The sequence below is a fragment of the Setaria italica genome, chromosome IX (assembly GCF_000263155.2).
Source record: "Setaria italica strain Yugu1 chromosome IX, Setaria_italica_v2.0, whole genome shotgun sequence".
Classification (NCBI taxonomy): Eukaryota; Viridiplantae; Streptophyta; class Magnoliopsida; order Poales; family Poaceae; genus Setaria; species Setaria italica.
Genome location: NC_028458.1, coordinates 17536088 through 17563214, shown reverse-complemented (window position 1 = coordinate 17563214; position 27127 = coordinate 17536088). Strand labels below are relative to the sequence as shown.

General features: G+C 46.1%; 1 protein-coding gene and 1 long non-coding RNA gene across 2 annotated transcripts; one reads left to right on the top strand and one right to left on the bottom strand.

The window, feature by feature from the left end:
- Positions 1-475: 475 nt before the first annotated feature.
- On the bottom strand, positions 476-2145 carry LOC101771631 (xyloglucan galactosyltransferase KATAMARI1 homolog). Its single transcript, XM_004986462.2, has one exon. The coding sequence runs from the start codon at positions 2002-2004 to the stop codon at positions 613-615; it is 1392 nt and encodes a 463-aa protein (XP_004986519.1). The 5' UTR covers positions 2005-2145; the 3' UTR covers positions 476-612.
- Positions 2146-21466: 19321 nt separating this feature from the next.
- LOC111258452 lies at positions 21467-23190 on the top strand. Its single transcript, XR_002679000.1, has 3 exons — positions 21467-21494; positions 21976-22025; positions 23035-23190. It is a non-coding gene; the product is annotated as an uncharacterized LOC111258452 (long non-coding RNA).
- The last annotated feature ends 3937 nt before the right edge of the window (positions 23191-27127 follow it).

Genomic DNA, 27127 nt, shown 5'->3' with positions numbered 1-27127 from the left:
TACTTGCAGACTCGTTACGGCGCTTGACGACGAGTCACAGGAACGCCGCGGTCGCCGCCGCCGTAGGGACGCCAACAGCGCACACGCACTCCATTTACCCGCTTAGGAGGGCCGGTGAGGCAGTTCGCCAATTCCTCATTAGTCCATAATTTGACAATGTGTTGCTACGGTAAACATTTGCTAATGATGGATTAATTAGGCTTAATAGATTTGTCTCACCGTTTAGCCTCCATCTGTGTAATGAGTTTTGTAAATAGTCTACGTTTAATACTCCTAATTAGTATCTAAACATTCGATGTGACACGTGCTAAAAATAAGTAAAGGAGCCAACAAATAAGTAAAGGGGCCAACGCCCCCCACTAATATGATAGGCGGCTTAGGCTTAGGCTTAGGCTTGACTGGTACGTGTTCTATTTTATCTCTTCACCAAAGACGACGGCGAGCTTGTTTGAGAAGCTAGAGCATGCATGATTCATTGATTCAACACGCCTTGGTAGATCAGTCGCTATGCGGGTTGATTTTCCAACAAGCATATACCTATAGTATTTCTCCTAGAAATATACTAGACGTTTTACTTTGGAGTAAGATTAAAATCTTAGGTCCACCGCTGTTTCACCGCCAGTAGGACCCTATTTGCCTCTTCGCGGGCTCCGCCACTCTCTCCAAGACGCCATCCATGGCGACGTCGTACGCGTCCTTGACTGTGTCGAGCTTGTACCTCGGGTCGGCGTACACCAGCCTTGGCACGAGCTTGATGACCTCCTCCCTCATCTTCTCTATCGCCGCCGGCGGTATCTTCCTCAGCTCCGCCTCGACGCTCACGTTTCCCGACCGCACGCTCTCCGCCGGTATGAACACCGAGTACGTGGCGTGGTCCTTGGGCAGGTGCCACCTGTACTGCAGGTACGCCGACCGCGGCTGGAAGAACACCGGGATGCAGCCGGCGACCATTGCGTCGAACGTCGACCGCCGCGACGCCGAGTCCCCCGGCGGCTGGAGGCAGAAGGTGGAGCTCTGGAACAGCACCATGATGTCGCCCGGGTAGTGGCACTGCGCCGTCCCGGAGGTGCACCCCAGCTGCCGGCACGCCGGCGACGCGCGGCACTGGTCCATGACCTGCGACCGGATCGACTTGGGGTCGTCCGGCCGCGCCGCGCCCACGAAGGACATGAGCCACCAGCGATCGGCGCTCCGGATCCTGTGCTGCCAGCTCACGACGTCGGAGTCCGTGCGCGGGTGGAAGTAGGTGGGGTAAGGCACGGCCAGGTCGTTGCCCCAGCCCATGGTAGCCGTCTCGACGACAAGGAACGTCATGTTCTTGACGGCCGGGAGCAGGAAGAGGTTGGTGCCCCAGGTGGCGTTGGGGTAGGCGTCGCGCCGGAAGTCCCACCCCGTCCGCCCCGCTACCAGGAAGTGGTCGCGGCCGCCGGCCCTCCCCCACTCGGGCCGCCGCACGAGCCATCGCACCAGGTCCAGCGCGGCGGCGTCCCGCGCCGCGTTGTCGTACCCCCAGACGTGCCGGGCGAACTCGAAGCCGGCGTAGAACGGGACGAACACGGCCGCCGCCGCGGAGGAGTCGTTGGTGATGCACCCGTACTGGCGCATCCGGCCGTGGAAGATGGCGTCCAGCGCGAACTGGTGCGTGGCGTACCACCCGGTCGCGCCCGTGAGCGCGCCGCCGGAGAGCGGCCTCCCGAGGCCGGCGTTGCCCATGTCCTCGCACATGTCGGCCCACCGGTCGTTGGCCGCGGCGCAGCCGCGGAGGATGTCGGCGTTGAACCGCGGGGGCAGGTCGTGGACGTAGACGTACCGGCCGCCGCAGGGGTCGCCGCCGGCGCCGCTGCCATTCCCGTCGACCGGGACGGGCGGTGACGCGGCGCGCCCCGTGAACGCGCCGGGCACGCTCATCAGGGCGAGGAGGCGCAGGTAGAGCGTCAAGACCCAAAGCGCCGCGGCGGCGACGAGGAAGAAGCAAGGGCGGGAAACGGCGCTGGATTTGTTCATTGCTGCTGGTGCGGGTTGGCTGCGGTGCCGGTCCCCGGCTCGGAGAGTGACGATCTCGAACTCGAAGGCGCGCGTGATAAGCCGAGCGCTGGCGTTGGGCGAAGCGCCGCTGCTAGTGGTGGTGGTCGGCTAGCTGCTCACTGCCACTGACATGGAAACGACGGGGATCTCGAGCGAATCTATCTCCGATCGATTACCAAATGGAGTAGATTACGGCCTTGTTTAGTTAGGGAATTTGGGAGGTGCCAAATTACTGTTACAGCACTGTAGCACACTGTAGCGTTTCGTTTGTATTTGTGAATTATTGTCCAAATATTGACTAATTAGGCTCAAAAGATTCGTCTCGCAAAGTACAACAAAACTGTGCAATTAGTTTTTAATTTCATCTACATTTAGTACTCCATGCATGTACCGCAAGTTTGATGTGATGGGGAATCTTCTTTTTGCATAGTGTCAAAGTTGGGAGTTGGGAGTAACTAAACATGGCCTACGAAGGGTTTTATTGTACCTAGACTGGCTGGCTGTCTGGAGAAGCAAACAGGAGTGTTCGTTCCCACTTCCCAGTGTCCAATCCACGTGCGTGCGAGTGTTCCAAAGCCAATTCGACTGCCATGGACGTCAACGAGAAGAGCACACGCAGGAGTCTACGGAGACAGGGAGTTAATGTCATGCGTGGTTCTGCTGGCCACGGCCGCCAGGTTCTTGATATGAGATGCGTCGCGAGGACAATTGGGCAGTTTTTTTTTCATCAGATTTGTCGAATCTAGGGCAAGATTAAACTACGGATCTAGTAAAGTTACGGAGGTCCATATTGGCCTTTGGGGATCCATAGTGACTATGCTGAAATGTCAATTTTGGGTGTAGACAATGCTGAAACGTCAATTTTGCAAAGTTTTAAATAAGTTAGCTAAGACATTTAGCGATGGTCTCCTTCAGGCACTATAAAAAACTAAATGGGAATACAGCATCAGCCAGCTATCAGCTGTTTTGTTTAGTGTTGTGGTTAAAACATGGAAATTTTCAATAAGCTATACATATAAATATGGAACTTTGGAAATTTCACGAACATGTCTCCATGTCTACTACTTCAAAATTATTCAACCAATCAACATACTCACGGCTATAACCAACTTTCATATTTGTTAAGCATCCAAGAACTCAACATCGATTCGGTGGCTCATTAAGCCCTCCTTTGCCACGGCTTCAGCAGCAGCTTTGGCTCCAGCTTATCGGCTCTCCCTGCCAAATGCCCAAAGCCAAAACAGCTTCAGCATAAAAGCCGATCAAAAGTCGATGGGGAAAATGAACTAGATAGCGTGAGCCAGAAAAACTAGCTTTTCCCGGCTTCACCTCCTCCCTGTAGCCCTATGCTTTGACATCGCCACTCAAGTCGGTGAAAATTACATAGAAAATAACACTCCTACCTCATCGATCCCTCTCTTCTTGCATCGGGGCATCACCTCCAGTGGTGCTTTGGCACAACGCTGCTGCTATTTGGCTTGGAGGCACGCTCCTGGCTCTGACTTGAAGTGGGCGTCCAGCGCCAACACTGGGGCAGCCGAGGCGAGCGCGTGGCTGAGCAGCGATGGCTGGGGTGGGGGTGCGGCGGAGTGGCGGTGGCTGTGGTGAGCGCGCGACCGAGCGGTCCTGGCTCTAGAGTAGGCACACGACGCTGCATCTGGCCCGATCGCGGGCGCCAGCAACAACGCCATTGGCCGAAGCATCGGGGGAAGGGGAGGAGATAAGATGAGAAGGAATTGGAAAAAAAAGAGAAGGGCAAAGAAGGATCGGGAAAACAAGAAAATAGAAAAAGAGAACGAAGAGATAGGAGGGTATAGGATCTACAATACCGACTAGAGGGGGGTGAATAGGCGGTTTTAACTAAAATCACAACACTAAATAAATTTAATTACTAACCAAGAGAAATTCTATTTCTATTCTTTCTAGAATTAGGTGAGGGTTTGCAACCTAGGGTGACAAGATACAATTCACTCTCTAAGAATGTAATTGCTCAAAGTAAATTTCAATAATGAAATTGAGCAAAGAAATAACCAAAGACAAGAGACGAATTTATCCCGTGGTGTCGATGACTTGCCAGTCACCCCTAATCCATGTTGAGATGAATTCAATATTCCAACCGCTCCTCTATCAAGACTCCACTTGATCTTGAGCTGGCTTGAATCAAAGAACCTCTCCAAACCATGATTTCACTAGAGTTGCTCTTCACTGCTCCGGCGAGGTGAGCACAAGAATCTCTCACAAGAATAGCCGAGCCTCCTTCACAATCTTTTTGAAGGGCTCAACGAATCCACAGCCTCCAAGCCGTCTAGGTGGCGGCAACCTCCAAGACTAAGAAGCCAATGACGCTTGCTTGAAGACTTCCTAGTGCCACAAAGCTCAAACTCTTGATGCAATGCACTAGGATGTTCTCAATCTCACAAGAATGCAACCTCTAAGCAAAGTGAGTGAGAGAGAGGAGGAGAATAGCTCAAGTCAAGAAAGGTTTCCAAAGTGCCAAGAGAGCTCTCCCACGGTCGGGGAAGCTAGCCATTATGTTCAAAACACGCAGAAACACAGGATTGACAGACCGTCCGCCTTTACGAGCGTGGACCATCCACAGCTCATCCTAACGACTATAACTACAATAAATGCATTTCAAAACTATCCATTGCAGCATAGGAAGACCGTCCGCCCTTACAGGCATGGACCGTCCGCAGTTCAAATTTCCAATCACGCAAAGAGACGCTACACATGTCCAGAACACATCAACTTTCAAAGTTAGTGAGGCGGATTGCTCGCCCAAAACTGTCGGACCATCCGCCTTACGTTTTCACCCACCAGCCAGTGAAAGGTCCCTTGATGTCGGGTGGACTGCCCGCCCAAAACTGTCAGACCGTCCACCTTACGTTTCACCCACCAGCCAGTGAAAGGTCCCTTGATGTCGGGCAGACTACCCGCCCAAAACTATCAGATCGTCCGCCTTACATTTTCACCCACCAGCCAGTGAAAGGTCCCTTGATGTCATCTAGAGGGGAGTGAATAGGCATTCCTAAAAAAATCAAACACAATATGCAGCGGATAGTACAAACCCGGCTCAGCCGGGTCAAGTCGGCTCAGCCGACTTTGACTTGGAGCACTGGGTGGTGCACCGACCTTGTAGCGCGGGCGCTAGTTCAAAACCAGCTCACCCTGTTCAACTCGACTCACCCAACTTTGAACTGGCGCAGCCAACCCTAAGATATTGATTTCAAAACCACACAAATTTAGCCAACGAAATTTAGATCTACGAGTTGCCACGGCCTTGTGAGGATGTATACTTATAGATCCGTGGAACACCTACACTCAAATCACACTCAACAAAGAGATCGGGCTATGAGCCCAAAAGTCAACTAGAGAAGTATATGAACAAGATGAAGTACAAGAACTCAAGAACAAGCAAACCGAGAGTAGAGACACGTCAATTTGTTTTATTGAAGTTCGGCTATTTCCAAGGAAACACCTACTCTTCGTTGAAGGGCTCGGTACCTATTGAGCTGGGTCTCTTTCAATCCTTTTCCTCACTTCACTATCTTGATCTCTTCCCTTACGGAGGTGAGATCAACGCCTTCACAAACTTCCCGTAGCTCACCATAAAGGTTGGGAGCTCATGGGCAATGCTAGCCGTCTAGGAGGCTTTACCTCCAAGTAATAAATGCTTCACGAAATGCTTGATGAAGTTAACAAGTGCTCGAGGATGGGAATGGCTCACTCTTACTTTCAATCACACAATCTTTCACCATCTTAACCCAACTCACAAGATTTCTTAAGGAAACTTAGGGAGTGGGGAGAGCTCTAATGGCCTCTAGAGGTGTATTATTCATGTTAGAATGAGCAGCAAAAGAAGGAGGGGGTGAGGGGGTATAAATACCCACAGCCCCCAAAACTAGCCGTTGGTATACAAACCCGGCTGACCCAACCTGCAAAAGTCAACCAAAGTCAACACCAACCTCAAAAATATCTTCAGAGACGAACCAACCAAAGTTAGTTCAAAATCAGCTCAGCCGAGTTGGGTCGACTGACCCAACTTTGAATGGTCCACAGTGCGACCAGGGCAGCACACAACTTAGAGCAACAACTCAAAGTTAGCTGACCCGAGTCATCTCAGGTCACCCGACTTGACAGCACAGAGTCAACTTAAAACAATCATAACTTTTCGCTCCGGAACCCAATTGAGGTGATCTTGGACTCTATGGAAAGCTTACTTAGAGGATTATCCAACCCAACCAAGAACAAGCATCAAGATCACCAAGTGTATGTGTTGTTCCAAGTGTTCCTCTCAAGTTAGCACTTGGATTTTGTTAGTTTGAGCACCGAGACTAGTTAAACCACTCAATGTCGCATCCCTCTTGATAGAGTGGCATATCTATACTCAAAGATTAAAAATAAAATCTAATTCAACCACTTGAGCTTAAATAAATTAGGTCTTGCCACTTTTCTAAAATTCTCACTTCATGAGGGTGCAACCCATCTTTTTTCTTCAGCACACCATCCTTAAACTAGTGACTTAGAATTTTCCATCATATATGATCAAAGTCATCTTCTCCAATTACTCCATTTTTCTTCCCTTGGTAAGGCTTTGATATGATACTTCAAAACCCCTAGGATACTAGCCACGTCACCTTAGCAAAATGCACATGGTCCGAACTGTCACTTAACCAAAGCTTTCTTAGTCCTTCGCTCTAGTATCTCGCTTGATTTTTTCACCTATTCTTGCCACTTTGAGCTTAGCTTTGCTTTGACATCAACAATGAATACCCATTTGAAATCCATATCTTGAATACCATGATCTTTGCTTTTGAACAAACGATTTATACCAATTTTGTAACAAAGTAAACTTCTAGCTTAATTGTACTTTGTCAACTATGTTCTTTCTTGATTAAGAATACTATCCATGTGACCAAGCAACCTATCATTGCAATTTCATTTTATTCACCATTTCTCATGGTCACATATCTCTTATTATCAACATCCACTCATGTATTCTATATCTTAAATATCATCTTCATTTCACTATCTTTCTCCATATTGATATTGTGACCAAACAAGCTTCCATATAAACTTCTTGAACGACTAAATCATTATATTGGTCACATTACTTCTCAATATTTTATCCTTGGTCAATTTTCATGCAAATTTCACTTTTCTATGATTATGCAAGCAAACTACCAATGAGACCATATAATTGCACTTTGTATCTATGTCTCTTTCGTTTATTTCAAACCTTGCTTGCCATTTTGCTTGTCGTATCTTCACTTTTACATAGTTCATATGACATGAGCTTGACTTTGTCATTTACAATAAAAGTCTATCCAAAACTCAACAAGCTCATTAGTCCTTTAATTATCTATGTCATTCAATCACCAAAACCCACAAGAGCCTAGATGCACTTTCAGCCAGAAGCAAAAAAGCTTCTGTCCAAATTTTGAAGTTAGCTGGCGGACCATCCGCCCAAAACCAGCAGACCGTCTGCCGTTCATTTCCGCCCAACTATCAGAAATGTCAAACTTTATATATTAGCCGGCGGACGGTCCGCCCCTTAGGGCCGAACCATCCGTTGTTCACGTCCTAGCTCCACACAGAACCAAGAATGGTTCTATCCAAAAATTGAATGAGTCGGACCATGGACCCTCCGCCTGCCAGCGCCAGACCGTCCGTTATGAGAATTTCACATAACATCTCCATGTTCTGTCCACCTTTTGAATTAGCCAGCGGACCGTCCGCCCCCTATGGCTGGACCGTCCGCCGTTCAACTTTTTCAGCACACCACAACAGGGTCGAAAATGGCTAAGTCATAGAATGGTCCGCCTCAACAAGGGAGACCATCCGCCATACACACGTGTAAGCCATTTTCCAAAACACATGTTACCAACATTTTTCCACTTTTCAAACAAGATAGACCTGTATGCATGCAATGCATTTGTTTGAGCAAAGTGGCACTATATGACCATCAAGCAAATGAAATTAACCCCTCTTGATCGTACAACTATCTAGCCTATCAACATGGTTAATTATCATCCACTAAGCACCTCTTGACCAGTTAAATGAAAAAGCCCTATCATATACCTTTTGCCTTGAGCTTTCCAATGCGAATTCATCCAAGCTATCACCATAGAATGCTTTGAAGCTCAATTCATCTCCGGGACTAACCTATACTCATATCTCCAATGATATTATTTGTCTACAAATATTGTCATTAATTACCAAAACTCAAATTAGGCCTAGATGCTTTCAGAGGGGAAGATGAAAAAATAAATTGGAAGAAATAACAAAAATCACAGTAGAGCCACACATAAAACTCATATTTGCAAGCAACATACATATGCAAGAGCACAATGGACAGTTGACAAGTTCTATGCATTCTAAAAAGTTAAGAGGAGTCGTTTTGCCAAACCTTGTCCTACAAAATAAGCCAGAGTCTGAAAAAGCTGCTTTTCAACATGAGGCAGAACTAGAGCTGTTTTTCACAAATCAGGTCCATGCATGCCAAACGGACCCTAAGTCATTCGTTGAAGTAAAAACACGACACAGAAGCATAGATTCCAATGATCTAGAGCAAAGGATGAACATTTGTCTCGATTAGAATTAGTTGTGCTAAAAAGTTTCACGATTAAGCAAAATATCCGTGTTTAGCAAAATAGCGGTACGGTGTTTAGCGGCAATAGCGAAACAAATGAGAATATTGTAACGGTAGGCTCTCTGAAAACTCTATTTCAGGAGCTATAGCGGGCCACTTTGTCGTTGGTTAATTAAATTCAATCCCGCGTATTGTTGTTGCCTGATCGCGCGCATACCGTACCGCGTGGGCAGTAGTAGTTGTCAGTTTAGTTAACACAACCGCAGAAAATTTCGCTTGGCGCAAACAGATGCTTGCCAGCAAGATTACAGTTCGTTGCTGCTCACCCATATGGCAGGAACGTATGCCACAATGTATGCCGCATTAGCCGGATTGGTTGGGCATTTTTTTACCACCGGGGCCAATTCCGCAATCTCAACTTTTACGTCAATTACCAATTTGCTTGTCGCAACTTTTGCAGCCATGACAAATTTACTGTACTATGGTTTCTTTTCCTAATATTAGTGAGAGGATTTCTTATTTTGAATCTATTGATGAAATCCCTATCGTCCTTATCCATTTTTTTGTCTAAAAGTTTTAACTACCTAAATTTGGTGTACTTTTGTACTAGATCTTTGAATTCAAATTAGATTTCTAGGAATGACCATCCGGAAAATATAAGATGTATATCTTCAATAGTCAGGCCTATAAATGTTGTAAAAAAATGTTAAACGTACACATATTTACAAAACAATGGTAGAAGCATTTAACGTGTGCCGGTACTTACAGATTCGATGAATCCTGAATGGTTGTGCTTTCCTGTTACCATCTCCAAGATTACAATACCGAAGCTATACCACTATGCTATACATTAGGAAACTGGCACTAAAAGGGTGCAGCGAGACTTTTCAATCCAAATAAACGATATATTTTACTAGAATAACAAAAAATGGTATATAATAAACGAATGCAAAGCAGAATCTATATATGTGATGAAATAAAGGAAAAATGGAGACTGTAGATCCCAAACACATAAACCAGCTTTTTTTAAAAAAAAAGGGTTAGACTTTATTGATAACATATTACATCCAGCTCCCGAAAGGGCACCCCAGAGTACCAGTTAAGATCGTACGATGGTACTCACGCCGTCACGCGCTTGGATTCTTAACAGTAACAGTTACTGTCTCCATCTTTCACTCGGCAAGACGTGGGGTTTTTTTTAATCTATCGGTAACGGCCCATGGCCCATGGCCCATGGGAGGATATAAAGCATTGAAGCTTGAGCGGTGATGGCTGAGGGCCGGGCTGCCTGTTGGATGGAGAGAGAAGCCATCCATATGGTGAGACCCGGCACGGCCATACGCATAGACCTGGTACTGCTCACCATTTATCTCATCGTCCACGCACGGCCGGACGAAAGGAAGAGGAGGCAAGTAGCCAGCCTTGCGCACGTGCTTGGGGACAGGGCCGACGAAACACAGTGGACGCGCCGGGCCCGGCCGGAAAGGATAGCACGAGATGGGCCGGGGAAAGCTTCCCTTGTCGCCGTCTCGCCCGTGGGAAAGGCATCGTTTGGCATGTTCGCTTCAGCTTATAAGCCGGTTGAAAAGCTGAAACGGCTGATTTGTTGTAAGAGGAAAACACTATTTGATGGCTGATAAGCCGGCTGAATAAGCTGAAGCGAACAGGCCCTCGCGTTGCCTGATTCTATAAGGACCAAGACAACACGAAACCACCCAAACCCCGTTACTGGCTATCAGTATTTATTTCCTATGAAACTGAAAACTGCATGTGAACACTGCAACTTTATTGCTTAGAAAATAATCAAACTTGTGTGAACACTGCCTGCTGGTGTGAATTGATTTTTGGTGTGAACACTGCATCTCTGCTGTGCTCGTGGGGGGCTGCCTATTTGTTTCCTGTGCGACTGTAGTATTTAATTGTTGTACACATGTATATATGCACCGGCAGTCTGCCCTCTGTGTGCACATGTAGTTCTCCTCTCTATCTACCCATAATGTCTCACTAGTCACCACATGATGTTGATCCTAATGACGAGGATGGCAGCATAGACCCAGAATATTTGTACACAGTCGATGCTTTTGTGGTTGAGCAAAATTTATTAGAAGACCTGCAAGATCAAGTGGTTGCAGAATTGAGGGATGAAATTGAAGTGCTAGAAGAAGGGATGAGACGTAACAGTGGTCCAAGGAGATATTTAGCAACGCCTCGTGAAGAAGCCAATTAGCGGCTTATGGATGACTATTTCATGCAGAATCCTGTCTACAATTCTACAATCTTTCGTAGAAGGTTTAGTATAAGGAGACCTCTATTTCTGCGCATTGTCGATGCCCTCGATGAGTGGTCTCTATTTTTTACCTTAAGATTCGATGCTGTTAATCGTCCTGGGCTATCGCCAATCCAAAAGTGCACTGCTGCTATAAGGCAGTTAGCAAATATTGCTAAGTCATCCTGGTAGCTCATGCTAGTTCATCTTTGCGTGCAAATATTACTAAATAATGATTTTTTTAAATTCATCTGTTTACTGTTTTGCCCATGATGATTTCTGGAGTGCTGTGTGACCTGATGGCTACTAGAGTTCGTGTGCATCGTACCTGACATCAACTACATGTATGGGAGATGAGAGATGATGCCACCTTATAATTTTACTATGCATATCATGAACTAAATGTGCTATTATCAGTTCTTTTGTTATCAACTATATCTGCTACCTATTAATCAGTTCTTTTGTTATCAACTATATGTGCTACCCATTATCTTTATTCCTAGATTGCTATTATTAATATATGATTTTGAAAACATGTTTACTGTTGGGCATTACAAAGTTTGCTGGACTGCAGAAATATTACCTTTGTTTGCTAGCATCATGTGTAGGTCGCACGAAGTCAAGCTACATGGCTGATAGCCATAGTTGATCTACTCCCTTTTTTTATTACATTTAATTTATCCTTTGTATGGACACTGCTGTAGAAATCATGGGTTAAAAAAATAGTTTCTATTCGACATTAATTACTCTCTTTCTCTCTTAAAAACTACCTCTAGAAACCATCCATCGGGACCACCCTTTACATATACTGCTCTCAAAAAAAATCTATTACATATACTAAAGGTCTAGCTTTCGAGCCTCGTGAATCATGGCCCCACGTGGGACCCACATACTGTTCATGTGGATTCAAGTGGGATCCACACACTATTTAGGAGGGATCCACATAAGACCCACGTATATACTAAAGGGACAATTGTGGCCTCACGTGGAACCCACGTACTGTTTAGGTGGGAACCTTGTGGGACTCACGTATTGTTCAGGTTAGACCCATATGGATCCACACACTGTTCGAGTGGGACCCTCGCACAATCAGATAGGACCCACGTACGATTCAAGTGGGACTCACACAAATTGTTTGGTGGGACCCATAGTTATTTTGAATGGGTGCCATGATCTTTCAAAAAAATTATCAATGGTGATTTTTCCATTATTTGCGGTTATATTGCATAGAAAGTATACATATATTTAATTATTTTCTATATATAAAAATAATAGTTAAACTTTGTATACTACGTTCACATGTGGTAGCCCTACTACTTTTTCAACTTTGCTTTCACTTCATAAACTCGCAAAATATGATTAAATTATTCATTAATTGCTAATTTTATCTTTTATCCCTACCAAAATCAATAATTAACATAAGCCAATCCTTCATCTATATCTACAAACACCCAATGAATTTCTAAGCAAAAAGTTACATGTACCTCCATATTAAAGTGTTTGGGATTTGTGTGCTCTTAGACTCTGAGCTACTATACCAATTTTTTTTAGCCTTTGGATTTGATTCAATACATCGATGAGATGTTGTTTTTTACCACAGTAGGATCCAAATTTTTTTCATTATTACTTTAGGTCAACTTCTTTGGTATAGGCGTGCATTTTGTGCCAATCTGGCTAGTAAATACTACAGGATCTTGGTTGTTGCTCGCTCACAGTCACATACTAGTTCAGACGTACTCGTACGTCATGGGGGGCAGGCGCGAGTTCTCAATTAGGAAGTTTGTCCGAGCGCTTCGGATTTGGGCTGGCCGGGGATAGCGGCGTGCCGCTCGACGTCCCCCGCCCCGCCGGCCCGGACGCGGTATCGCGAGGCCTGGTGGTCTGTTACACTTGAGAGCTGTGACTTGGGTCGTGCTATTTATGGACCACCGTAGTTTGGTACGACCTAAAGCATGATACTGCACAATAAATTTTGGATTGTGTCGATATGGCACAAATATGAGGGTCGTGCTATGTCTAGACTCTCGGCATGATGAGCGGCATGGCACGACACGCATCTTGACATACTGGGACCGGTAGGGCACGAAAATGACCCATCAGCATGTGTATAACTAGTTGTCATTAAAAATCATCCATGCTATCTTCCATACAAGCTTGGCATAACTACAGTCGTGCAAGAAAATAATAAAATTTACCTTCCACACGATTCGAATCATGGATTCATGGCAACAAACATTCATAAAATCCTAAAATTTGCTGCTTTCCCTATAGCCACAGGAAATCCTAATGCTCACCTAAAATATTTACGTAACTAAGTTCATTAATTTTTCTCCCCTAAGATTGGAACTAATAGATGAGGGTAAAGCATGTATGTCGAGGATCATGCTTGGACTAGCACAGCATGAAGGCGGATCGCCGTGCCATGGGCCGCGTTTGGGCCGAGGCAAAGACTTGACGTGCCGTGCCATTGGCATGGCACGACATGCCTAGCGTGCTAAGTCTAGGCACGAAACGGCACGAGGCACGAAAGGATCCGGCAGGGCTCAAATCCCACCTCTAGTTACACTGTAGTCAGTGTTTGGTTGTTTGCTCTACTGGTCATACACTAATCGTTCCTCGCTTCACTTTGCCTAAGGTTAGGTGGTTAATTTTCTTACCAAAAAATATGGCAAGTCTAACTTTAGTAGGTTTAGGTATGTGCGATGAATTTAGTTTATAACCAAACATCACCTTAGTTAGCACTACCAGCAGCAGGAAAAAGGTGGTAGGGGTTAACTGAAAGTTAAACTGGAGAGCGCGACTAGATGCAAGCAGGCACGCGAACGGGCTCGGGATTGGACCGGTTGGTCTGAGAAGCACCGGTCTCAGTAGGAGATCCCGGATTCAATCTCCTTTGAAAGTGGATTTTGGAGGATTTTCAAGATTTTTTCTTATCAAGGCAGACATATGAATATGAGTGTAAGATGTGTAGATCTTAGCTTGCTTATAGATTGTGTGTAGGAAGGTGCAGGGGTGGACCGATGGCCCGGTGAGCCTGGGCACATGCCCGGGCTCCTTGCTGGGTGGCAGTGGAACATCTTGAGCCCCTGACGCAGCAATTTCAGCAGCCTGGGCAGAGAAAAGGTATGGGCTGCTGGTCCACAACTACAAGCTAATTGAATTGACATTGCTAGTGCTAGTGTCAACAGCAACAGTTGACAGATTCTTCTCAGCTATGAAAATTCTCAAGACTAAATTGCGCAGCAACAAGATCGCCAATGATTGGTTCAATAACCCTGATGGTTTGCTGTATTGAGAGGATTCAAATCACTTGATGAAGCCGTTGTTCTTCGAAGATTTCAGAACATTAAGACTCGGAGAATGCAGCTGCCTCGGACCCGTAAAAATATAAAAAAAAACTACGTCGTTCGACTTTGCGATAAAAAAAAACTACGTCGTTCGACTCTGCGATAGAAAATTCCCGCCGTAACATGAACACTATGTTTCATGCAACATTCACTGTTAAACATGCAGAAATTACAATATATGTCTGAGGGATATGATTACCCTATGGGTCCCCACCGATAATAATACTGGCCGGTCCTGACGAGTGGGCCCACCCGACCAGAACGTGCGGGCTAAGGTTATGAAGATACTTGGATCACAAGTCAAGGAGTACGGGCGATTTAAATCAGCCCGAATTTTGCGGGATACTTGTTGTAATCCAACTCAGATTGCTTTCCATGTAATAACTGACTAGATTAGATTTAAACCGACTTGTAACCGTAGATCATCAGCCTATATAAGGCGGCCAAGAGCGTCTTCCGAGGGCAATCCCATCCAAACTATTCCACGCACCAGCACAAAGCAATACAAACCACCAAAATGTCTTACTCTCCAGAGACCCGAACCTGTCTAAACCTTCGTGTTCTTGTGATTACCTTCGAGTTCTTGGTCTCGCAATTCTCCCTGCCTACAAATCAACCACTTGGGTAACCTCCTGGTGGATTGCTACTAAATCCGACAATTGACACGCTAGGTAGGGGTGATTGTGAGATCCTCCCCAGCGAGCTCGATGGCATCTCGCCTCGGCATCATCTTCCCCGAGAGCATGAAGGACACCCTTGCCAACCCGATCTAGCTTCGCTTCGGAATCATGACGGCGGATCCCGATTCCGTCGCTTCCTCCGTTGACTCGGCGTCTATCGTTAGCTTGCGTCCGTTGGATCGGCGCAAGCAGAACAAGACCTCCACCTGGAGACCTTCGTGTCGCTCGCCCAGCTGATTGGCAACCTCTCCCTCTCCGAGAGGATTCCCAACATCCTTGCTGCGACCCGCCCACCCACACCCTCCGACCTGATCGCGGGGCTAGATCGCATCAACAACACTATTGCTGAGTGCACCAACCTCTCCAAGGTGGCACTACGCCCAATAAGGTCGGCGCAGGGTCCTTCTCGCGCCCACTTTGGTCTGAGGAGCTCGAGGAGGCTGGCCACAACGTCTTCACCACACACCAGGCTAACCTGGGGGCTGCCTTCGCCGACCTAAAAAACCTTCCAGATTCGGAACCACTCCGGCGGATCCGGGCACATACACGCGTTGCTAACACCCATATCAAATAGTGGGCCCACACTCGGTCAGCATACTGCCGGTCCACATCTACCCGACACTCTCGAAGCCGATCTGCTGATAGCAGATCTGGTCACCACCGAGGCGACCATGATAACCGCGTGGGAGGTCGGCTGGAGCTCGTCCGTGAAGAGGAGGTGGAGTAACCCGCCAACCCACCCATCAACAATGACAACCACGACAACCGCTGCTATGGCAGGAGAGGCGATGGCGAGGACCGTGGCAGACAAGGTCGGCAACATGACCTCTGCGAACAGCTACGCGACCTGCGTGCCGACCTCAACAACCACCACCAAGAGCGGGAAGAGGCCAAGCTCCGCCACCGCGCTGAGTACGACCGTAACTATGGAGCTCCTGGCAGGCTATACCACGATGTGGAATGGGAGGACCGCTGATGCTAAGAAGATGAGATACATTGCTGTGCCGACTACAACTATATGTACGGTGCCCCTAAAGACGTCTTTGTCCCACCCAGGCGCAACCATAGTGGAGGCCCCAGGGCACCACCTGTCGTATACAACCTCGTGGACAACAACGACATGGCGATCGATGGTTTTGCCGCCTTCACTCCCCGCCTCAGGGCTGTTGAGTGGCCTGCCTTGTTCAAGCCGGTTATCAACGAAAAAGTATGATGGCCGCTCCGACCCCTACTATATGGCTCAAAACGTACAACACCGTGGTGAAAGCCTACTTCCCAGTGGTGATAGGTCCCTCCCCTCTCTTGTGGCTAGAAAACCTCCCGCCGAGCAGCATCAATAGCTGGGGTCAGTTCGTTAGGACTTTCACCCAGAACTACCAGGCTACCTACAGCCGACCTGGAAACACGAAGAATCTTGGGCAAGTTCGCCAGCGGAAGAACGAAACTCTCCGAGAGCACGTGAATTGTTTCTTCGAGAATCGCAACAGGCTGGCCGGCGTCGAGGACCGCAACGTCATCTGGTACTTCCGCTTCGGCTTGTCAAACTGCAACATGTTCTGCAAGCTGTATGAGGCTACCCTAACACGGTCGGGTAGATGATGCAGCTCGTCAACGTTCAGGCTGACACAGAGGAAGCGGCGCAAGTACAGTTCCAAGGTGACAAGCATCGCCAGAACGACGACCATGAACTACCGACCCATGAAAAATACCAAGCATGACTGGAGTTCTCCTGACTTTGAAAAAGACCCCTGAGGTCCTCACTGCCAAAGCCGACCCTACCAGACCAACCACCTTCCTCCAAGAAGAGTTTGATGATAACCTAAACACTCAATGCCCCTTCCATAAGGATGCACATCACAATCTTCGGGACTGCACGGTCCTTAAGAAAGAGCTCGGTGCCCCGATGGACGACCTCACCACAACGACTACCGTAGGGACGACAATCTTCACGACAACCGCCATCGTGATGATCGTGATGACCGCGGCAACTGTCCTCGTGACAATCGCCACCGCGATGACTGCAACCACCGCCATGATGATCGCGATCGCTGCCACAATGACCACGACAACCGCCAACGCGACGGCTGCAACGATCAGCATAGAGAGGAGCGCCGTGACTAGTGAAACCCAGATGCCCACCGGGCTGGTGCCGACCAGAATGGGGAGTTCTAGCGATCAAATCGTCAAGTGAACATCATTGTGGGCGGCCCCAAGGTGTTCTATAGCAACCGCAGACACAAGCTGCACTAGCAAGAGGTGCACTTCGTCTCCATACAGCCAGTCCAGTATCTGCGCTGGTCAGAGATGCCCATAACCTTCTCCAGGAAAGATCACTGGGTACACATTCCAGATCCCGGGTCCTACCCATTTGTGGTCTGCCCGACCATAGACCGAGCTCTCCTCCCCAAAGTGCTAATTTACGGCAGGAGTGGACTCAACATCATCTTCACCAAAACCCTGAAGCGCATAGACTTCAATTTCGACCGACTCTAGCCCTATGAAGACCCCTTCTATGGCATCGTGCATGACAAAGGATCCTATCCTATTGGTCGAGTTGTTTTGCCAGTCACCTCTAGCACGCCCAACAACTACCTTACGAAGCACCTCATTTTTGAGGTGGTCAACTTGAAGACTTCCTACCATGCAATCTTTGGCAAGCCGATGCTCGCGAGGTTCATGGCGATTTCGCATCACACCTACCTCGTCCTTAAGATGCCGGATCTAAATGGTGTTCTCTCCATCTACGGTGACATCGAGACATCATACAAGTGCGACATGGAGGCGGTACAGCTTGCTAAAGCCCTGGAGTACTCGGCCAAAGCCACCGCCATGCTCGCCAAGGCCCAGAAGGTGGACCAGGACCAGCTCACAATCTCAGAGACGGAGCCGACGTCCACAGCGCTGCAGCCCGACTAGAAGGTCAAGAAGATCTGCCTCAGCCTAGAAGACCCCTCCAAGACGACCCTTGTAGGGTCAGACCTCTTCCCCAAATAGTAACTCGCACTCACCAGTTTCCTCCGGGACAACTCGAACATATTCGCGTGGAATCCATTCGATATGCCCGATGTCCTGCAGGAGCTGGCTGAGCACTTCTTTGACTTGGTCAAGATAGAAAGACCGGTCAAGCAAAAGCTTTGCCGTTTCGCCCAAGATCGCAAGGAGGCCATTAGGGTAGAACTCACTAAGCTCTTAGCTATCGGTTTCATCCGTGAATGTAAGCACCCGACTGGTTAGCAAATCCAGTCCTTGTAAAAAAAAACCAGTGAATGGAGAATGTGTATCGATTACACCGACCTCAACAGGCACTGCCCTAAGGACCCCTTCCCTCTTCCGCGCATCGACTAGGTGCAAGACTCTACGGCTGGGAGCAACCTACTGTGCTTCCTCGACTGTTACTCGGGCTATCACTAGATCGCCATCAATCCTCCCGACCAAGAAGAGACGGCATTCATAATGCCCTTCGGCATCTACTGCTATAATACCATGACCTTTGGGTTAAAAAACGCCGGCACCACCTACCAGAAGGCAATCCAGGGTTGCCTCACGAAGCAGCTACACAAGAATATCAATGCCTACATCGATGATGTAGTTGTCAAGACTAAGGACGAGAAGTACTTTATAGCCGACCTTGTAGGAACCTTCAACAGCCTCCGGGCCTATCGCTGGAAACTCAATCCGGGCAAATGCGTCTTCGGTGTCCTATCTAGAAAGCGCCTGGACTTCATGGTTAGTCAGTGCAGTATCAAAGCCAATCCCATCAAGGTTGATGCAATTAGAAACATGGCAAAGCTAGCTAATAAGAAAGATGTCATGAAGCTTACCGGCATGATGGTAGCCCTCAGCCGCTTCATCAACAAACTCGGTGAAAAGGGACTGCCCTTCTTCAAGCTGCTCAAAAAGGTGAACAAGTTCGAGTGGGATGACGAACGTAGCAAGGCGCTCGAAGAACTCAAAGCCTTCCTTACCACTACCCCCATCATGATGGTCCCGGCCGACCAAGAAACACTATAACTCTACATCTGTGCAACAAAGCACGTTTGTCAGCACCGTGCTAGTTGTGGAACGTGAAGAGCCCGACCATGCACACATGGTGCAACGACAGGTGTACTATGTTAGCGAGGTCCTCAGTGACTCCAAAGTCCATTACACACAGGTTTAGAAATTTCTCTACGCAGTTCTGATCTCATCTAGAAAGCTGTGCCATTATTTCCAGGCGTACAAGATCTGGGTAGTATCCACGTACCCAATCGACAAAATCCTCCACAAAAGGGATGTCAACGGCCGAGTTGTCAAGTGGTCTGTAGAGCTCGGCGAGTTTGACCTAGATTTCTGCCCACATCATGCGATCAAGTCGCAGATCCTAGCTGACTTCATGGCCGAGTGGACGGAGATCCAGAAGCCGCCCTCCCTGGAGAGACCGGAACACTGGACAATGTACTTTGATGGCGCCCTCAACCTCGAAGGAGCCGGCGTGGAGGTCCTTTTCATATCCCCCAAAGGTGAGCAGCTCAAGTACATCCTCCAGATCCACTATAAGGCCACCAACAACAACGCCGAGTACGAGGCTCTCATCCACGGCCTCCGCATTGCTGTCTCTCTTGGGATCAAGCGCATCCTTGCGTATGACGACTCTAAGGTCATCATTGAGCAGGTCAACAAGAACTGAGATTGCACCAAGGAAACCATGGATGCTTACTGCATGGAAATCTGCAAACTTGAGGCTTACTTTGATGGTCTCGAGTTCCACCATGTCCCCAAGGAACACAACGTCGCCGTCGACGTCCTGTCCAAGCTCGGCTCCAAGCGTGCAGAAGTTCTAGTTAGCGCCTTCGTACAAGATCTTCAGAAACCTTCCATCAAGATTCTGGACCCGAACCAGGTCAACGATAGTACTAAGGCTCCGACCGACCCAGTTCCCACTAACATCATGATGATTGAGGCAGAAGAAAGACTGGCGCGCTGTGGCAGAACCACCCAAATTAATCTAGCTTAGGTGTGCTAAATATCGCCTTAAATGCAATCAGACACTTAAATCGGATGAAGATGGCATATTGTCAGGTTTCACCCGATACAACCATGTATTTGAGATCAAAACAAGCATACAAATACTCGTACAAAGACGAGCCCAGAAATTACAACAATCTAGATGAAAACATCACAGAGGCCCATATTTATTTATTACAAACAGAGTTCAATTTATAAAGTGGTTCAGAGTTCAAGTGCAGCAGAAAGAAACTATAATCTAACGACGATACATGACATCATGGTGAAGCTATCCATGAGATCACTCACCACGATTCTCACCCGCCGAGGACCTGTCCCACTCAACCGTCCATCTCGGAGGGAGTTCGTTCGGCCAAGTCAAACTAGCAACCATTTCATCAATTTCATTACCTGAAAATAAAGCCACAAGCAAGACTGAGTATACTAATACTCCGCAAGGCTTACCCGATAGGTGGTATCGACTCCTAGACATCCAAGGTTTTTTGGCTAAGGGGTTGTTTTTGCCAAAAGCTTCTAAAGTGGGTCCTTGCTTTCAAGTTTTAGCATCAAATTCTAGTTGATTAACCATTCTAGATAAGCATCTATTCTAAGGAAGCATGGTAGAACAAGAAATTTAATCAAGCCTCAATATTAAGCATCATCATTGTTCATCTTCTTACTCAATGCAGCATACTGGTCAAGCAGTCTCAATAACTGCGAGAAATAGATGATTCGAATCGAATTTTTTAACCTTGCAAGGTGGACTTAATGTCACACCCTGAAATTTCCGAATTTCAGGATGTGAATAAAAAGAATAAATAAACAATAATTTTCTCATAATTTTAAAATTTTCCCAACATTTAATTTTCTTTTACAGGAAATTTAGTATAGGAAAAATAATTGTTTGCTTTTATAAATTAATAATGTTGTTCTATGTCTGTGCATTCATGTCGTTGCATCTTGGTGTTTCTTAAGCGCAAAAGTTTGAAAAATGCGTTTAGACGTTGCCCAGACCCTTGGGAGGATTTTCCATCTTTTTTTGGAATTTATTCTCCTTTTCCTAGAGCTAAATCCAATTTTTGGAAGGTTCTAAAATCCTTTTCACGAGCTCCAAGTATTTTATTTGGATTCCTTGCATCCCAATCCATCTCTGAGATTTATCTCAGATTTTTCGGAATTTTCTAGGTATTTTTCTCGCTCTAGAAAACGAGTCCAGCTATTTCTGGAATTGTTTTCGCGCAGATAAATAAAATCAGAAATTCCGAAAATAAAAAGTTAACTCAAAAATATCTTTTTCCGAGTGTGGCCTATATATATATCACCGCGTTCGTCTCGACGCGAGGATTTCAGATCTGAAAACCTTTTCACGAGTTGCATCTCCTAACTCCGTAGATCTGAAGTCAAAGTTCGGTCTTCGTCAAACTCCGGCGAGCTTTTCCGGCGAAACCGTGGACTTCCGGCGAAAACCGACACCACCATGGAGTTCCTCTCTTCGAGCTCTACGCCATGGTGTGGTGGATTGCATGAATCCGATGTCGGCTCCGTCGTCTTCCCCAACTCCGGCGAGCTTTTCCACCGCCATTGTTCATCTCTGGCCGAAGGTGAGCACACCATCTTGTTCGTCTCGTCGATATCGTTCCATTTTGCTGTTCATGCGCGAGATCGGGCTTCGTTTCCGGCTATCCACTCTTTCTCTCTCTCCATCCATCCTGTTTCTGTACGCAACTTGGGCCAGCACGCCTGGTCCGTTCGTCCGCCCGCCGCCTGCACGCTGCGCCGCCGCCTGCGCCGCCGGAGCCGCCGGCCGAGCCTCCCTGCTGGCGCATCCACCCGCCGCTCGCGCAAGCCGCCCCGGCCACGGCCGTCGCCGCCGGCAGGACCGGCCTAGACCACGGTCTATGGCCAACATGTTACCAGTCAGTTGGAGTGCGTTGGAAGGTTGAAGATGATGGTGATTTTGCTATTAGGCCCCTGAGGAAAACTCAAATTTTCAGCTTATTTCTTGTGTCTTTCAAACCTTGTAGAAAACCCCCTGTAACTTTCAGCTCCTTGCAATCTGATCCAAGCCATCCTCTTTTGCAGATCTAACCCCGAAGATCCATCTATTCGCAGTGACTATTCTCTGAGTCTTGGTAATTTTCCTTGCTAACCCTCCAAGTCTACGGTTAATTACGTTTAGACCCCTGCAACGTTGTTTAACCCATAGATTCTACGTTTTAATTCCGTTTTCGTCCGTTCAAGTTGCGTTGGATTCATAATGATGTAAATTACACGTTAGTGGTAATGTTTTCCTTCACACATGTTTTTGAAAATAAAATTTATATTAAAATTGATTAATGCCTGACAAACGAGTTCTTCTCTAAATAAAATCTATTTAGTGTTAAACATCGTTTTTCATAATAATTGTTAATTTGATTAATGCCTACTTCATACCCTCTTCTAAATAAAAGCCAATTAGGTTATATATCGGTTTTTCATAAACTAAAGTTAATTGGATTAATGCCTATCTAAATAATTCTTCCAATTAAAAGCCACTAAGAGTTATACCTCGGCGTTTCATAAATTAAATTCAATTTGATTAATGTTTATTCAATTTGTTTTCTAAATAAAATCTGTATAGGTTATATCTCGAGTTTTCATAATTAAATATTAATTTGGCTTATATAAATATAAATGTGTTTTTAATTTAATCTACTTAGTTGAACTCGAGATGTAAAGCTATACGCTTAGATGTCTACATGTATCTTATTTTTAAATTAAATGTTTAATTTGCATAAATTGTACTCAAATATTTATAAATAAAATTGGAGTAAGCTTTACACCGTCTTTTCTCATGAAAATATAAATATGACTTGATTAATTCTAACTAAGGATATTTCTCTGAAATATCTTTACATTGCTTTTCTCAACTAAAATAAATAAAGCTTGTAGCTCTTATCTTTCTTTTATAATTCAAAACTCTCGATAGCTTTATCTTTTCAACCATAGTTCCGTTTTAAGCGTTCCTTACGTTCGCGTGACCTTAGATCGAGCCTTGTCGTTAGTACGCTCTTTTAAAGCTTTCCTTTTGTTTTGGTGTACTGCTCTTAGTTGTATTTGTTTGTTTACTTGTATGATTGTGCCGGTGATTGCTTCGAGTAGAAGGATCGCTGTTCGAAAGCTTTGAAGATTAAGAGTTTCAAGAGAGCAAGAGCCGAAGAGCAGTAAGAAGTAACTTGTCGCTGGAGAAAGGCAAGTGTGTCCTTATACTTTTGTCCCAATAACTTTATTTAATCACTATTGCATATGCTTGCATTAAATTTGTTGGGTCCTATTAAGGTTTGCCTAGTTTTTATGATTATTCCTTGCCAACCTGGGTTTACCTTTCTGTTGGGTAGCTATGCTTAGCTGCTATACTTGGGTTATGGTGGTTCTAATGAACAACATGGTGAACTTATTCTATTTATGATATACCTTTTGTAAATACAAGATTACAATATTTAATTGGAACATGGAGCGACCACCCAGGAAAACAGTGCTACCACAAGACTAAATGGCTCTGGTCTTGGCTGAATAATTAGAAACCTTAGTCTGGGGTGACCTTACTCGTGATGAGGCAAGAGGGGGGACTGAGTCGTTGCATTTTACCTGGGATGGGTGGTGCACGCCAGACACCGAAACCTTAGCGGGTTACCACTGACTAATGAATCTTTGTAAAGGCCTCGTAGCGTCCCTATGCAATCACACCTCGGAAGTGTGGTATTGTGCCTGATCAGCACAAGCGTGGTTGGGTCTAAAGTTCTTTTGAGCTTTTACGCGACTTGTGGGTAAAGATGTGCGACCTCTGCAGAGTGTAAAACTGATCGATCAGCCGTGCTCACGGTTAAGAGCGGCCTGGACCCTCACATGAGTAATATACTTGAAGATGGATTTAAATTGTGGTTTATGCTATGGTTATGGTTGTGCCATATGCTTATGGCTTATGTTTATGTTTCTATTAATTGTGGGTTGGTATATACTTATACCTTAGTAATCAGGTGCTAATAAAATTTGACCAACTAAAAATGCTTAATGCAGTCAACCAGTCAGCCTTTCCTTGTTTAACCCTTGCATTCATATTCTCCTCACACTTGCTGAGTACGACAAGTGCTCACCCTTGCTATAACCAACATTGCTCAGAAGAAGAAGCTGCTATGAAGTTATTGTGAAGATGGTGCTGAGTCCTAGGCGTACGCAGCCCCCAGTCGATTGCCTGTGAAGTTTGGAGCCTCCGTTTCCATAATTAAGCTGTATATCTCTGATGGTTTCGTAAGTCTTTGTATCTTTTTACGTGATACTGTTGCTGTTATTCACTTATGATGTCACTATATGTATGAAACTTGATCCTGGCATACATATAGGTAGCACTTGGTTTTGTCCCTAAAACCGGGTGTGACACTTAAACACACAACATGCACGTACCACAACGGGTCCACACATTATCAACGGTTCCTATCAATCCCCGGTGCGTGTCTAGGGCCCACTTCCCTTGGATACAAGACCCCACCGATCCTCGGAACGACGCCGTGTCTAAGGCCCACATGATGCACCAAGGGAAACGTTTACAGAGAGAGCATGGAAAAAGTCCACGCTCTGGTTCAATCAGGTATTAGGCTTACCGATTACCATATTCTCAGCATGTGTTTAGTACGTTCAAAAACTTGATCACGAACACTGACACGTTTCTACCTCAGCAATTTCCTCTATAAAGATGGGGCATCAACAAATTCAGGAACATCACACAATGCCCTGCTCGTTGACCTTATGATTCCAACTTTAGTAAATAGGCAACTCCTATATCTCGTGAGTGATAGGAAATCACTCGACTTTTACTGTGTCCCTATTTAGCATGGCAACTAAGCAACCTAACATGCTAGTATTCAAAACCTAGGTACTAGGAGCATGCAACTAGGGTTTCAATACAACTCCTATGGACTTAATGCCCACACATAAGTAACAAGAATATTGTATAAATTCGGAAAACAGGGTTATGCTCTGGGGCTTGCCTTCCTGCCCTGAATCAGCCTTGGGCTCTTCCGAACTTTGGTTTGGGCCTTGGTTTGCCTCGATCATGTTCAACTCACCCTTTTGCTGTCCTTCTTCACATTTCAGGACGAGCTCGTATGTTCTGTCATCGATGTTAGCTTCTACACGAGATGCATATGCAGAAGATTTCTTTTATAATCTTTCATCATGTAGGTTTTATTTCGTTAACCATTACAAAAACATGGGGTGTATATTCTTTTTGCCACATTCACCTAGATATTTTTATAAACATTTCTTTTCTTCACAAAACACGATTAGTTGGAAAGAAAATATAGATTTTATTTTGATGGTGATTGTGTACACATATAAAATTCTTAGACATTTATTATTCAAAAGATAACAGATTGTGCTATTTTGGTACTATTTAGCAAACTTTTTAGCGATGATCATGCTGTTGATGAAGAGCATAAATAATCATTTGTGAGCCTACAAATCCTAGTAATAATTATCTTTACTAAATAAGCTAGCTTTCAACATGAATAAATGTTATGGAAGCATCTGTTAGTATATGAACATGAATAATTTACACGAGCTTTCCCTCTACACAAGAAATCTACTGTAAAAATTTAAGATGGATTTGACAACTACAGAATTTACTAAAAATCAAACATGGTTACCCTACAAATAGGAAGAATGATTTATAACTAGAGTTCTATCATCAATTTAGTTTTACAAACTTTACAGAATGGTTTTCAACACTATCATATACTACTGTGAATTTATCAGGATTTTACGAGTACGAAAACTATTTATTCCACAATAAGGATATTAAACAACATGCGTTTTGATAAGAAACAAAAACACATATTTCACAAGAACAAGTATTTTTACTAGTCAGATATGAGCATCATAAAGCTAACAAATTTATTTTGCATTTTTATCTTTTTCTATGATTTTATACAGATTTCCAAAGTCTCAGCCATTTCAACTAAAACTAAACCCGAAAAAGGAAAAACACTTTTTGCAAGAAAACCCTCCAAAAAACTTTTTCCCAATAGATACGTCCTTCCTTTTACGAACTAGCCCCTAACTCTTGTACCTAAGCCCCTAAAACTAAAACTTAGATTACAATGGGGTCCTTGGATGGCCGACGGCTCGGGGAGCTCAATTCTGGTGATGTGGAGCTGCGAGGTCATGGGCTAGGGTCATGAGGGACTCACCAGCGTCCAGTTTGGTGTAGGATTCGGGGTTGCTGGAGGGTCGGTGGTGGCTCGCGGTGGAGCAGTGGCGGCACGGCCGCTTCGGCTTCGGCTCCGGCGACGGTGGCGGTGGAGGTAGAGGTTTGTGGGGCTGGGGAGGTGGAGTGCTGGTAGGGGAAGTCTCTCGTGCCCTTGCGCAGCAACGGGGGTGGCCGGCGAGGCATGGGCACCGGGCCCTTTTATAGGTAGCAAAGGGGAAGGAGTGGGGCGAGGCACCAAGGCGAAGCCTCGGAGCTCATTGGCGTGGCGGGGCAGTGGCCGGTCGCGCGGGGAGTAGCCTGGCGGCCATGGCGCGTGCGGGTGCTCCACGGCGTGCTACGGGCAACGGTTGGCCGCCGTGGGTTCTGCCATGCGGGGAGTGAGATTGCACGTGCGGGAAGTGGGTGAGCTGCTATGTGCGCACGTGCTATTGCCTCGCCGCCAGCCATTGGCTTGGCACGGCGTGGTGGCAGGCATCGCGTGCTACATGGTGACAGCGAATGCGGTGACCGCGCCTAGGGCACGTCGTGTGTGCGTGGTGTGCAAAGGGGCCATCTTCAACATGAATTTTCTCATAGATTCTGAACTACACGTTTGAATCTCCAAATATAAAAGTTGGAGTTTTAAAGTTGTTGGCGCTAAAAGTCAGCTGATTGACCCTCAACGTCGGACACACGACCCAGGAAAATCTGCTTAACTCCTATTCGAGTGATCGCCCTGGTGCGGTTCGCGCGGCGTGCCTGCCAATCTGACCTTTTGATTGGCAAGGAAGAACATGTCAAATTTCCAGGGATTCCGATCGGCTAAAGTTCCGATCTCGAGGAGCGTATCAGCGAATCGATCGATTTGCTATAAAAAGATAATCGGCTATAATACAGCCAACGATCACGTAGCGATCGTAAAGAAAACTACTTAGAGTAATCTAGACAAAGGTATGAAAACAACACTTGAAATAGATCTAATTGGCTATATTAAAATGATGAATAGAAATA

Coding starts and splice junctions, on each gene's coding strand:
- LOC101771631 (XM_004986462.2), bottom strand. CDS start 2,004: ATGAACAAATCCAGCGCCGTTTCCCGCCCTTGCTTCTTCCTCGTCGCC.